Genomic DNA, 13,528 nt, shown 5'->3' with positions numbered 1-13,528 from the left:
GCTAATCAGTGACCACAAGATTTAGCATTTATTTTGTTAATTGTTTTTATTACTAAAGTTTACAAACATCTGTAATAAACAAATAACCAACTTGCAGCTGAAAAAATATTTAGTTTATAGGTTATCATAAAACATATTTACCCTAAGGATTTGTAATATATTGCTTTTCCATATTTTCATTGAATTATTTTATACATAATGATTGTTCCTACTTGGTTATTTGACTCTGTTAATAATAATTGTTTATTAAAGATGTTTTTGTTACATTACTTAATTTTTAATGTTATTTCCAGTGGGAAAGTTTTTGAATTATAATACAGGAGGAGTTTCAGGGATATTTATAAGATTAGACATGTATTCCAGAGGGACAAAGTGAGGCCAGCTTGTTGGAGAGTGAACCATGTGCTGCATAGACTTGAAATAATACTTTTTGGCATAAGTCTATGTGTAGGTTTAAACAGTTGTCTCTCTCTCTCTCTCTCTCTCTTTCTGTCATGGATGTACAGCAATTCAGCAACATGATTCATTTGCATTACTGTTCCAGCTGTGTAGCAGATGAAACAAGTATGTTTCTTCAACTTATAACAATTAAAAATGTATAGATAGTAATGCCTAAAGAACTTGCAGATCAATGACAGGAAAGTCTTTTTGATTGGGTGTGTTTGTCTCCTCAAAGAACTATTAGCTTCCTTTCAGTATAATAAATTTAATACTAGAGTAGTTATGATTCTTCACACATTTAGATATTGTGTATAATTAATGAAATGTTCTTGTACAAAAGGAATCATAATTGTTTTGGAATTAAATCTCCAGATATTGATATTGCTGGCAAGACAATCATTTACCAATCGTGTCCAGTTGCTTTTGAGAAAACTTATGTTGGCCGCCTTCTTGATGGGCTGCAGTCCATGTGGTGCTGTTTATCCCAAAGTTCTATTTGCTAGCAATTTCCAGAAATTTGACTCTGCAATGATGAAGGAATAACACAATATGTCCACGATCATGGAATGCGTGGGTTGGAGGGAAACTTTGAGTTGGTGGGTTCCCATGTGTCTGTTGGCCATTGTTATTCTAGGTAATGGCTGTTGAGGGTCTGTGAGGTGCTGCAGAAAAAGCCTTGATGATTTGCTGCGGTGCACCCTGTAGACAGAATCATTTTATATCATTTGCCTGGTTAATGAACCTTTACTTTTTCTACCAATGTTTTCATATTGGCACAGCGTTTGCTTGTACCCAAGCAGTGAAGAAGTCCTTGAGAATACTACTAACTATGTAAACAGAAAAGGTCAAGATTCTATATTTATAAGTAAGGGCCTAAAGGTTTGATAATATTGTGGCCATTTACCAAGTGTGAAATAGATACCTCAGAGTCTAATATAATCAGCAGCACAAGCACACTGACTATGAGCCAGAAATACTGCATTCAGCAGATTGATATAAACAAAAATAGATGTCTGGTGCCTGCACCTGATGCACCTATTATATCCTTGCATATGCTTCTAAGAGACCTAAGGCCCATTTCTATCTATAGATAATTTCTGTGCTGAGCAGGATACATTGGTAATGAGAAGATATTTTACATGAGGGTTTTAACTTTGATCATGGAGCTATGTTAACACATCTTATTGTAAATGGTTTATTAAGATAGGAACCCGGGTTTAATTCCAGCCTCAAGCAATTGCCTGTATGGAATTAGTACTTTCTTTCCGTGTCTGCGTTGCTTTTTTCCAGGTGATCCAGTTTCCTCCCACAGTCCAAAGATGTACAGGTTAGGTGGATTGGCCATGCTAAGTTACCCATAGTGTCTAGGGATGTGCAGGCCAGGTGGATTAACCACGGGAAATGCAGGGTTACAGGAATAAGGTGGGGGGTGTGTGTGTGGGTCTGGGTGGGATGCTCTTGGGAGGGTCAGTGCAGACTCGATGGGCCAAATGGCCTGCTTCTAAACTGTAGCGATTCTACGATCTTTCACAACCTCAGTGCATCTCAAATGCTTTATAGCCAATTAAGAGTTTTTAAGATGTTGTGATGTAGGAAGCACAGCAGTCAATTTGACCTGGCAATGTCTTATAAACAATATAATAATGATCAGATAACCTGTTTTTGGTGACTGAGGTGATAAATGTCGGCCAAGATTCTGGGGAAAGTTTGCTCCCCTTTTTGGAAATAATACCAAATTCTTTTTTACACCAACCAGAAACTACTCTTAGTTTAGCATCTCATCCAAAAGATAATTCCTCTACATTGTAACACTCCATCAGTACTGTGCTGAAATGTCAGCCACTCCATCAGTACTGTGCTGAAATAGGGAATTGAATCTACAACCCTCTAACTCAGAGGCAATCTGCATCTCTGACACAAAGACCAATGATACATTGTGTAAGGGGGCCAACTTTCAAAAAAGGAATACCGGTCCCCATTATTGTTTGAGGACAAACCAAGAAAGGAAATGATAAAACAATTTGCCTCAGAACTTTGGTCATAAATTAATGCTGTTGTTATCAAGTTTAACATGAAGACTACAAGAAATTCTGAACTGGAGCTGCTTTTCTGTAGATCCTGTTGGGTCTGAGGTATGAGAGGAATGTATTTTTTTAATGAAGACTTCTAATCACTGTCTCTGTAAGAACAAACGATAGGAAGGAAATCTCAAATCCCTTTGCAGTTTGTAACCTCCATATTTAGTGCTGGAGCTTTTGTTAACCTAACCCCCTATTGCTGCCAATTGTTCCCCACCCCTAATTACCACATCCGCAGTTAAGTTTTCAAAACAGTCCACTGGAAGGGTTTCCTGTCTGTTGATAAATGAATTACCATTAGAGCGCCACCTTCTGTGGCAACATAGACTGTACAAGCGGTTTTTAAATTTATTTTCATGAACCTAAATCTAAATTTCCCCACACATTATTGCAGATGAATGACTAAAACCCTGGGTGGTTGTTCAACTGGCCAGAGTAAATTAACACTGAAACAACTTTAACTTTATTCAAATTCTCTGTGCAACAGATGTCAGTTGAATCACATTTTCCACGAAGGTCTAAAATAATTTATCCATGTGAATTTATTTAGATGTCAACATTTATGAAATCAAATAGAACATATATAGAGGATCAAAGTACAAGAACAATTCACTTTTTTTAACATTTATTTTTCTAGTTTCATCTATTTCCCCATTCTGTTCTTTAGTGCATTGAAAACTATTGAGCTATTTTGTTGATTTGTTCGTGGGATATGGGCATTGATGTGTAGGCCAACATTTATTGTCCATCCCTAGTTTCTCTTGTGAAGATGGTGGTGAGCCAGTTTCTCGATCGGCTGCAGCCCTCAAGATTTAGGGACTTCTACAATGCTGTTTGGAATGAAGATTCATAATTTTGATGCTGCAACAGCAAAGGAATGATGGTGTAGTTTCAAGGCAGGATGGTGATGGCTTCAACGAGAATTGTTGCTGGTGGGGTTCCCATGCATTTATTGCTATTGTCATTATACAGGTCATGAGTTTAAAAGGTGCTGTTTAAGGAGCTTTGTTGAATTACTGAAGTGCACCTTCCAAGCTTCCATTGATTACAATCTTGATTTTGTCATGAGGCCCACAAAAATGACAACTTTTCTATCAGTTTCAATAAGGCATTTGCTCCTTCCATAATTTTTTTTTCTTCCCATGCACAATATTAAAATATTTATAACTAGGTGGCTTTCTGACAATAATGTAAAACAAAACACATTTAGGTGCATGTTGGATCGCCAAAAGAGGATCATGTAATTTATCGATGGTTTATATTAATGTAACTTTTTATTATATGATACAAAGTATCTGTTTTGTGTAAAACAGATTCATTTTATTTATTCTGAACAGGATGACAAGCAAAACTTTATGGAATGTAATAGAACCATAGAATCACTGAATTGTTACAAGTTGTTACAAAGGCTCTCTAAATGAACATTTCACTTAGTGCCATTCTGGTGTCTTCACCTCATAACCTCACACATTGTTCCTTTTCAAATTCTTCTTAAGTGCCTCTTTTGAACTGGCCTCCACCACACTCTCAGGCTGTGCATTCCAGATCCTTACCACTTTTGTGAAAACATTTTTCCACACATCACTTATACATTCTTTACTAATTATTTTAAATCTGTGTCCTCTTGTTTTTGATTCTTTTTCAAGTTGGACATTTTTCTCCCTGATAACTTTTCTAGCCACAAGATGAAACTTTCTTTGATCCCACCACGAAACTGACAACTATGCACTAATAATCACCAGGCTATTTTGGTTTGTCAAATTAAAAATCAAATTGCTGATATATGATATGCAGAGTCATCATGGACTCCAATTATTACCTTCATTTCCCTTTCCACAGATGCTGCCAGAGCTGCTAAGTTTCTCCAGCACTCACTAATTTTATTGCCGATCTCCAGCATCTGCAGTAGTTTGCTTTTATTTGAAAATTTTTAATTGTTCTGGAGCTCTAGCGATACATGATAGCCTGGACTATGATTTTGAATTCATGTCAACACTATGTACTGGCTTCACAGTGATTTGAATATCTGTACCAACTTCTCATGTTGATGATCTTCACCTTTCATTAAATGACACTGAGTAACACTGTTCCTACTGTAAAAAGGTGCTAGTTGAAGTTTACTGTACAATTTTCCACCTGAATTTGGGCATAAGGTTGTGTATAAATGCAGGATTAAGCATGCTTCTGATTTTGTTCTTACTTCCATTGTATTCATATGTATGTTTAGAAGAGGGATTGCTTTCTATCCTGTAACACATATAAGTTTGTCAGCAATTCTTATGAGTTTTGAATACATATTTAAAAAGCAGCAGGTCTGTGCATGTAAATGTGTTGTACATTCCCACGTCTGTTTTGTTTTGGAGAAAATATTTCAAAATTTTTTCTTCTCTTCATTATACTGTGTCATTTATGAATATGTAGTTCAGTGATGGAGAACATTTATCTAGATTACCAAATACTCACAGTAACTTGTGTGCAAGTGTCAGTTAGACTTCACATCACATAGGGGTGCAAGACAAGTGAAGACCATGAAAAAGCATACAACAGCACAAACATGAGTAGCATGTCAGAAGGTTGAATGGAATTTTAAGAAAAGTGGAGAATCATTCAACGGTTAAGCAAGAGAAAGAAGAATATAAGAGGAAGCTAGCTAGGAATGTAAAAATAGAGAGCAGGAGTTTCCACAGGTATTTTAAAAGTAAAAGAGTAAGTTAAGTGAGTGTTGGTTCTCTAGAGAGTGAGAATGGGGTGTTAATAATAGATAATAAGGAAATGGCAGATGAAATTTTCAAAGATTTTGAATCCTTGGAGGATACTAAATTACATCCCAGTAACAGATGTGAAAGAGGATGTTTAAGGGAGTGAGGAAATTAATGAAACTACAGTCACAAGAGAAGTGGAATCAATCAAACTGATGGAATTGTGGCCTGGTAAGGCTGTTAGTCCAGATGGACTTCATTCTCGGGTCTTAATTAGGTAGCTAATTTTTAAAAAATATTCATTCATAGGATTACAGCATTACTGGCTAGACCAGCAATTTTTGTCAATTCCTAGTTGCCCAGAAGGCAATTAAGTGTCAACTACATTGCTGTGGGTCTGGAGTCACATGTCGTCCAGGCCAGGTAAGGATGGCAGTTTCCTTCGCTAAAGGACATTAGCGAACCAGATGGGTTTTTCCTGACAATTAACAATGGATTCATGATGATCATTAAACTCTTGATTCCAGATTTTTCTTGAATTCGAATTCCACCATCTGCCATGACAGGATTAAAACCCCTGTCCCCAGAACATTGCCCAAGTATCTGGATTTACAGTCTAGTGATAATACCACGAGGCTGTCACCTCCCCTCTATTTTGAGGTAGTGAGGTATAATGTGGTAGTAGATGTGAATATGTTATTTTTGCAAAATTCCTAGATCTAGGAAAGATTTAGTTGGACTTGAAAATAGCAAATATACCGCTTCTATTAAATAAGGGAATGAAGGAGAAAAGAAAGAAACTGAAGGCCAGTTAAGTTGTTAGTCCGCTCTGGGGAAGGTATTACAATTGATTGTTAAAGAGATTATTGCTGCATACTGAAAGAAAAGGAGCTAATTTGAAAAAGTTACTATGGTTTTGTCAAACAAAAGTTACATTTATGCAATTTATTAGAATACTTAGAGGAAATAAAATGGATCATGGTAAGATGCCATGAGAAAGTTATTGCAGAAAATAAGAAGCACATTGAAGGGAATAATGTAGAGGATTAGCCGGCTGGCAGTGTATGCAGAAATGGATCTTTTCTGATTGGCAGGATGAGATGAAGGAGTCCTGCAGGGGTCTGTGCTGGGATCTCAACTTTTTACAATTTACATATTGCTGAGATGAGGGAAGAGAAGGCATTTTTGCTAAATTTGCAGATACCAAGAAGATAGGTAGGAAAGTATGATGTACATGAGACAGAGAGATTGTAGACAGATAGATTGAATGGATAGGCAAAAATCAGGCAAGTGGAATATAATGCAGAAAAATATAAAATTGTTCATTTTGGCATGATGAATGAAAAAGTGGAATATTACTTAAATGGAAAAGTCTGGAGAATTCCCATTTGCAGAGGGATTTAGGTTTTCTGGCTCATGAGTCACAAAATGTTAGTATCAGGTACAGCAATTAAACAACAAGGCCAGTGGGACACTTTAGCATGAGAGGAATTGAACATTAAAGGAAGCATATTATGCTACAGTTATAAAGAGTATTGGCGAGATGACATCTTAGATACCGTGTGCAGTTTTGTACTCCTTAGTTACAGAAGGATGTGAATGCTTTGGAAGCGGGCACAGGAGATTTACTGGATTTTAACCTGAAATGAGCAAGTTTTATTTAATAGGTTGGATCTGATTCCATTATTTAAATATCAAGGAGTGATTTGATTGAATCAGATCCTGAATGGCATTGTAAAGGTGGTCAAGAGTATTTCCTCTTGTAGGTCAGTCCAGAATTGGTGATCACTTTTTTGATATTGAGATGAAGATTTTTTTCTCTCAAGGTTAGGGTGACTTTGGAACTCTCTACCTTAGAAGACAGTGGGAATTGGAAGTTATGTTGGATAGTTTTGTGTTTGGCAAGGAGATCAAATTTTGTCAATGGTAGTAGGTATGTGGAATTCAAAACCGAACAGATCAGCCAAGATCTTATTAAATTGTGGAGAAGAGTCTCTTATTTCGTATATTCTTTGTAATTTAGCTGCTATTCAGCATAATAGATATTTTAAATATATAAAATATACATATTTTAAATATCAAGGGATGTATCTTAATCCTCCTTAAAATAGTAAATGAAATTCATGAAATTTTGCAGTGGTATGAATTCACGAATTCTTGATCTGGTAATGATTTTCTGCTTATTTAATTCTTTAATATTTTATATTCTGGGTGAAATCTTCCCCTCTCTGGAGATACCGAGAGAAGAAATAATCAAGCAAATCGGTCCTGGAATTGTACTCACCCACTTCTTGCTACCTTAACAATTAAGTTTTGGCTGGGAATCTGTCAGGGAGTTTCTCAACCCACCAATTAAGGGCCTTAACTGGTCAATCAATGGCTACTTAAAAGCCTCAACCCACCTTCTTCCTAACTACTGCCTTGCTTACAGGCATGGAGTATATTCAGTTTCTGAATCACAGCAACCTGCCTATCACATTAGAGTGTGCGTTGCCATGGGAACTCCCAAGGCTTAGGCTTATCAATGGACTTTAGCAAACCAGATGACCGGCGGCTTCTAGTGATGTGGGATGCCTCAATTGGCCCAGAAACCTGCCTTTTCTTGGCCTATCCATTCTTAGTGAGCTGATTAACATGTGATAAGCTGAGTTGTCTTGGCAATGAGGCTGGCATTTTAGTTGCCATTTACATCATTCATCCCAACACTTTAGCCAGTGTTGTCCCATTGTTTAAGAAAGGTAGCAGGGATAATCCAGTAAATTATAGGCCTGTGCACCTCACGTCGGTGGTAGGGAAATTATTGGAAAAGATTCTCAGTCACAAGAGCTATACACATTTAGAAGCAAATGGACTTAATAGTGACAGACAGCATGGTTTTGAGCAGGGGAGGTCATGCCTCACTAATTTGATTGAGTTTTTTGAGGAAGTGACAAAGATGATTGATGAGGGAAAAGCAGTTGATGTCTACATGGACTTCAGTAAAGTCTTTGACAAGGTCCCTCATGGCAGACTGGCACAAAAGGTGAAGTCAGATGGTATCGGTGCGAGCTGGCAAGATGGATACTGAACTGGTTTAGTCATAGGAAATGGAGGCTAGCGATGGAAGGATGCTTTTTGGAATGGAGGGTTGTGACTAGTGGTGTTCCACAGGGATCGGGATGCGACCTCTGCTGTTCGTGATCTACATAAATGATTTGGAGGAAAATGTAGCTGGTCTAATTGGTATATTTGTGGACAATATGAAGATTGCTGAAGTTGTGGATAGTGAAGAGGATTGTCATAGGATACAGCAAGATATAATCAGTTGGAGTCAGGGGCAGAAAAATACTAGATGGAGTTTAAGCCATCAAATGTGAAGTGATGCATTTTGAAAGGTCAAGTACAGGTGGAAATTACAAAGTGAATGGCACAACTCTTAGGAGTATGGATATGCAGAGGGACCTGGCTGTGCAGGTCCCCAGAGCAATGAAGGTGGCAGCGCAGGTAGCTAAGGTAGTAAAAAAGGCCTATGGCATGCTTGTCTTCATAGGAAGGTGCATTGAGTATAAGACGAGACAAATTATGCTGCAGTTTTATGGAACTTTAGTTAGGCTACACTTGGAATATTGAGTACAGTTCTGGTCACTACACTACCGGAAGGATGTGGATGCTTTGGAGAGGGTACAGAAAATGTTTACCAGGGTTTGCCCAGTATGGGGGATTTTAACTATTAAGGAAGGTTGGATAGACTGGGATTGTTTTCACTGGAATGCAGGAGGTTGAGGAGCACTCTGATAGAAGTTGAAAAGACTGTGAATAGTATGGATAGAGTGGTTAGTATGAGGTTTTTTCCCAATGTGGAGGGGACACAGGTTCAAGATGCAGTGGGGAGACTGTTTAAAAGAGATATGTGAGGCAAGTTTTTCACACAAAAGGAGGTGAGTACCTGGAACGCACTGCCAGAGGACTTGGTGGAAACAGACACAACAGCAGCGCTCAAGATACACCGAGACAAATAAATGAATAAAAAGGGACTAGAGGGATACAGTTCCTGCAAATGAAGACAAATTTTAGTATGGAAGAGCAAAATGTGTTGGCTTGGAGGGCTGAAGCGCCTGTTCATTTCTGTATTGTTCTTTATTGTTCTCTTTAGTAAAAATTGGAAAATTGCATTATGTCTAAACTGTCTTGAAACAGTACTTTCTCTTGAAGCTGTAATATGTTTTCATATATTACTGTTGTACCACCCTAATGTATGTATATATAAAGCAAAAAGATGCTTGGTGTTGACCACATTGTTTTATGTTTTTTGATTTTTAGGGCCTGGGGAGAGGAACCAGACAAGCCACAGCATAACGTCGGAAAGCTGGATACATGATTCTCAACATGACAGCACATATATCTCCAGTACTGGAGAAGTGGAACTGCATCTATTAACTAATAGCATAGTTATGGAAAAAAATGACTTGTCCCCTTCTTCTGTATTAGTTACTGACAGTTCCCAAAATCCTTCAGCAGCCAGGACTTTCCCACCAGAATCTGAAGAAAGTATTATAATTGATTCTGAACCAACAGATCATTCATACTCTACAATATCTTCAAGAGAAATTGTACCTACAGATCTATTTGTTTCTAAAAGTCATTTATTAAAATCACCTTTCGATAATGAAACTTCAAAAAAAAGTGAAGAACTTGAAAACTGGCATCATGACACAACCTCTGAAGGGGCTGATAATCTTGAAAGATTGTTAAGTACTTCACCTGGTGTTTCTGAAGAGCCTTTATATACAGTCCCATATGTTTTAAAGATACCTTTAAATACTTTGACAATTGGATCTAAAAGACATTCAACTACAGATTTGAACAATTCAAAAAGATCTGTAAGTACATCAATAAATGATTCAGAACTAGTTAGTATTTTACAAAATATTTCTGAGAAGTCTTTAAATAGCACACAGAACTACACTAATTGGTCTTCAGGTACTTCACCGAATGATTCTGAAAGAAGTACTTTGACAAATCTTTTTAAAATCTTTCCAAACTCTACACCAAGTAATACTGATAGAACTTTAAGCACATTGTCAAATTATTCTGAAAGATCAAATACTTTGATAAATAATATTAAAAGAACTGTAAGTAGTTTGCCAAGTGATGTGAAAACATTCATGGTTAGTGTTCAAAATGATTCTGAATCGTCAAGTACGTTGATTAATACTTTTGTGAGCTCCTCAAACTCTTCACCAAGTGACATCGAAACAGCAAGTATTTCACTGAATGACTTGAAAAGATCTTTAAGTACTTCACCGAATCATTCTAAAATATCTACAATTCAGGCTCAAAATGCTTCTGAAAGTTCAGCAATGTTGACAAATATTTTTGAGAGCCCTTCAAATTCTTCAAGTGATATTGAAATATCAAGTACCTTTATAAATGATTTTAAAAGGTCTGTAAGTACTTTGTCAAATGGTTCTAAAATATCTACAGTTTTTGCGCAAAATGATTCTAAATGGTCAAGTACGTTAATTAACGCTTTTGAGAGGTCATCAAGCTCTTCACCAATTGACACCAAAAGAGCAAGTACTACACTGAATGATTTGAAAAGATCTTTAAGTACTTCACTGAATGATTCTAAAGTATCTACAATTCATGCTCAAAATACTTCTGCAAGTTCAACAACATTGACAAATACATTTCAAAGCCCTTTGAACTCTTCACCAAGTCATACTGAAATATCAAGTACTTCAATAAATGGTTTTAAAAGGTCTGTAAGTACTTTGCCAAATGATTCTAAAATATCTACAGTTAGTGAGCAAAATGATTCTGAATGGTCAAGTACACTGATTAATATTTTTGAGAGCTCCTCAAACTCTTCATCAAATGATTCTGCAAGATCAAGCATTTCAATGAATGATTTTAAAAGATCTTTAAGTACTTTACCAAATGATTCAAAAATATCAATAAGTAGTTCTCAAAATGATTCTGAAAGTTCTAGTACTTTGACAAATGTTTTTGAGAGTTCTTCAAACTCTTCATTGAGTGATACTGCAAGATCTTTAAGCACTTCACCAAATTATTTTAAAAGATCTTTAAGTACTTCATTGAATGATTCTGAAAGATGGAGTTCTTCACCAAATGTTTCTGAAAGTACCCTAGTTAGTGGTCAAAATGATACTGAAAGCTCCACAAATACTTCACTAGATGATTCTAAAAGTTTTTTAGATTCTACATCAAATAATTATGAAAATCCTTTAAGTTCTTCATTGAGCAGCTATGAAATTCTCAATACTACAACAAATAGTTCTGAAGAGACAACTCCTTCACATTCAACATTAATGTCAATGGATTTTAATAATGTTACCCATGGGTCAGATGCAGTAAAATCACCAGATATACCATCCTCAGAATCGGTTGATACTCAGACAAATGAGTCAAGATCAACAAGTCATTCCATTCTTATTTCAGATGTTGAAACCATAACTGCCCTTACAGGAACAAGTGATTCACTTCCCAGAATTACAGATGATGTCTTAACTACTACTGGACTGTCTGAAATATACAATATTACTAACTTACTTGGAACAGCTTTGTCTTCAGTGCAATCAGATTCCGAAGATATAGTGAATGATTTTACAGAGTTAAGTTCTAACTTTACTGCAACTAATTCTTCTAAACTAGGTTTAGTTCAAACAGGAACTAATGGTTTTCCTAAAACTCAATTTGCAAAAACTACAACAAGCACTACTCTAAGGAGTGTACTTCCTGAAAGAACAACAGACTCGCCCAGAACTTTACTGCCTCTGACAACAAATGATTATCTGTCATTTTCTACCATGGAAGCACCTATTAGAGGAGCAGGAAGAACATCCTCGGCACCAGTTATACTTACATCTAGGCCTCATTCTGAACGACATACTACAATTTCACATGTTCCCACTGACACACCAAAGCCTGAACTAACTAGTACAACAGAAGGTACATTTACCACTATATGGGCCAGTCCAACTGTTTTTATGAGTACCTCAACAGAGGATAAAGGACCAGAGAGGACCAAGTCTACGACTGCTATTATGAAGACCTCTGAATCAGTGAGTACTAGAACTTCAGTTAGCTTGAAGTTTTTGACTAGCACAAGGTCCTCAACTAGTACAAGGACTTCAGCTATCGCAAAGACGTCAATTAGTGCAACCATGTTAACAAGCACAAAGGTTTCGGAAAGTACCACAATTACTCCTATAAGGACGTTGACAAGCACAAAGCCTCATTCCACTAAAGAGAGCATTACTTCTGAGCCAACTGTGTCAACTGTGATTCAGGTTATCAGTACAAGTATACCTGAAACCTCCACAGTATCTGCAGGTAATGTTGAATCATGACTGTGATTTAGTGTAAATAGCATTCGCAAAATGTCCATCATATATTTAAAGTTGAATAGTTTCAGTTCCTAAATAGATTTGATTGGTCAGTAGTTACTAAAATACCAATTGTGGATCCACTGGCAGATAATAGTTATTATATTTGTTAATAAGTATGTACATGAATGTGAGAAACACTGGGATTAAGAAACCAGAATGAGAGATTGCCCATACTGCCAGAATAATTAAAATATCAGAAATATAGCTAAATAATGAGGGTACAAATGAATGTATAATTATTCAGAGTGAACATAAAGTAATGATGGTGTTCTTTAATGTGAGAAATATCTGAGAAGTAAATAGTTTTGATACAATAAGAGAATGGAAGCTGCAGAAAGAATAATAGACTAATTGCTCTGAGATACATACTGCATAACATGAGAACTGTACTAAAATATACCATGGTGGAATAAAATAAGAAACAATTTGCTCTACAATGACATTGGTGTGTGAGAACACTAAAATTACTCCAATGAAAATAACCAGAAAGTCCAGTTTTGTTTGTCAAACTGCTTCTGGAATATTGTGAGTGGTTTTGGGCCCCATATCTAATCTAAGGATGTGCTGGCATTGGAGGGGCGTCCAAAGGATATTGACAAGAATGACCATTGGGATCAGACCTTGTCATATGAGGACCAATTGAGTATGTACTCAATGGTGTTTAGAAGAATGAGGGTGATCTGATTGAAAATTATCGAATCCTGAGAGGCTTGGATAGAGTGGACATGGAGAAGATGTTTCTGGTAGTCGGAGACACTAGGACCTGAGGCCCAGTCTTCAAATGAAGGGACAACCCTATTGAACTGAGATGAGGTATAATTTCTTCTGCCAGTGAGTCTGTGGGACTCATTGCCATAGATGGCTGTTGGGACCAAGTCATTAAGTGGTTTCAAGACAGAGAGATGGGCGGCACAGTGGT

The 13,528-nt window shown here is 36.7% G+C and overlaps 1 protein-coding gene across 2 annotated transcripts in view; it reads left to right on the top strand.

Moving 5' to 3' along the window:
* heg1 (heart development protein with EGF-like domains 1) overlaps positions 1–13,528 on the top strand; it is a 74,834-nt gene that overhangs the window by 27,258 nt on the left and 34,048 nt on the right. For both annotated transcript variants that reach the window (XM_072579572.1, XM_072579571.1), the window contains exon 2: positions 9,518–12,553. In XM_072579572.1, the coding sequence (XP_072435673.1) occupies positions 9,518–12,553 (3,036 nt within the window). The remainder of the gene's footprint in view (positions 1–9,517; positions 12,554–13,528) is intronic.

Source organism: Chiloscyllium punctatum, chromosome 10 (assembly GCF_047496795.1).
Source record: "Chiloscyllium punctatum isolate Juve2018m chromosome 10, sChiPun1.3, whole genome shotgun sequence".
NCBI lineage: Eukaryota > Metazoa > Chordata > Chondrichthyes > Orectolobiformes > Hemiscylliidae > Chiloscyllium > Chiloscyllium punctatum.
The sequence above is the reverse complement of the archived record's forward strand: the minus strand, read 5'-3'. Positions and strand labels throughout refer to the sequence as shown.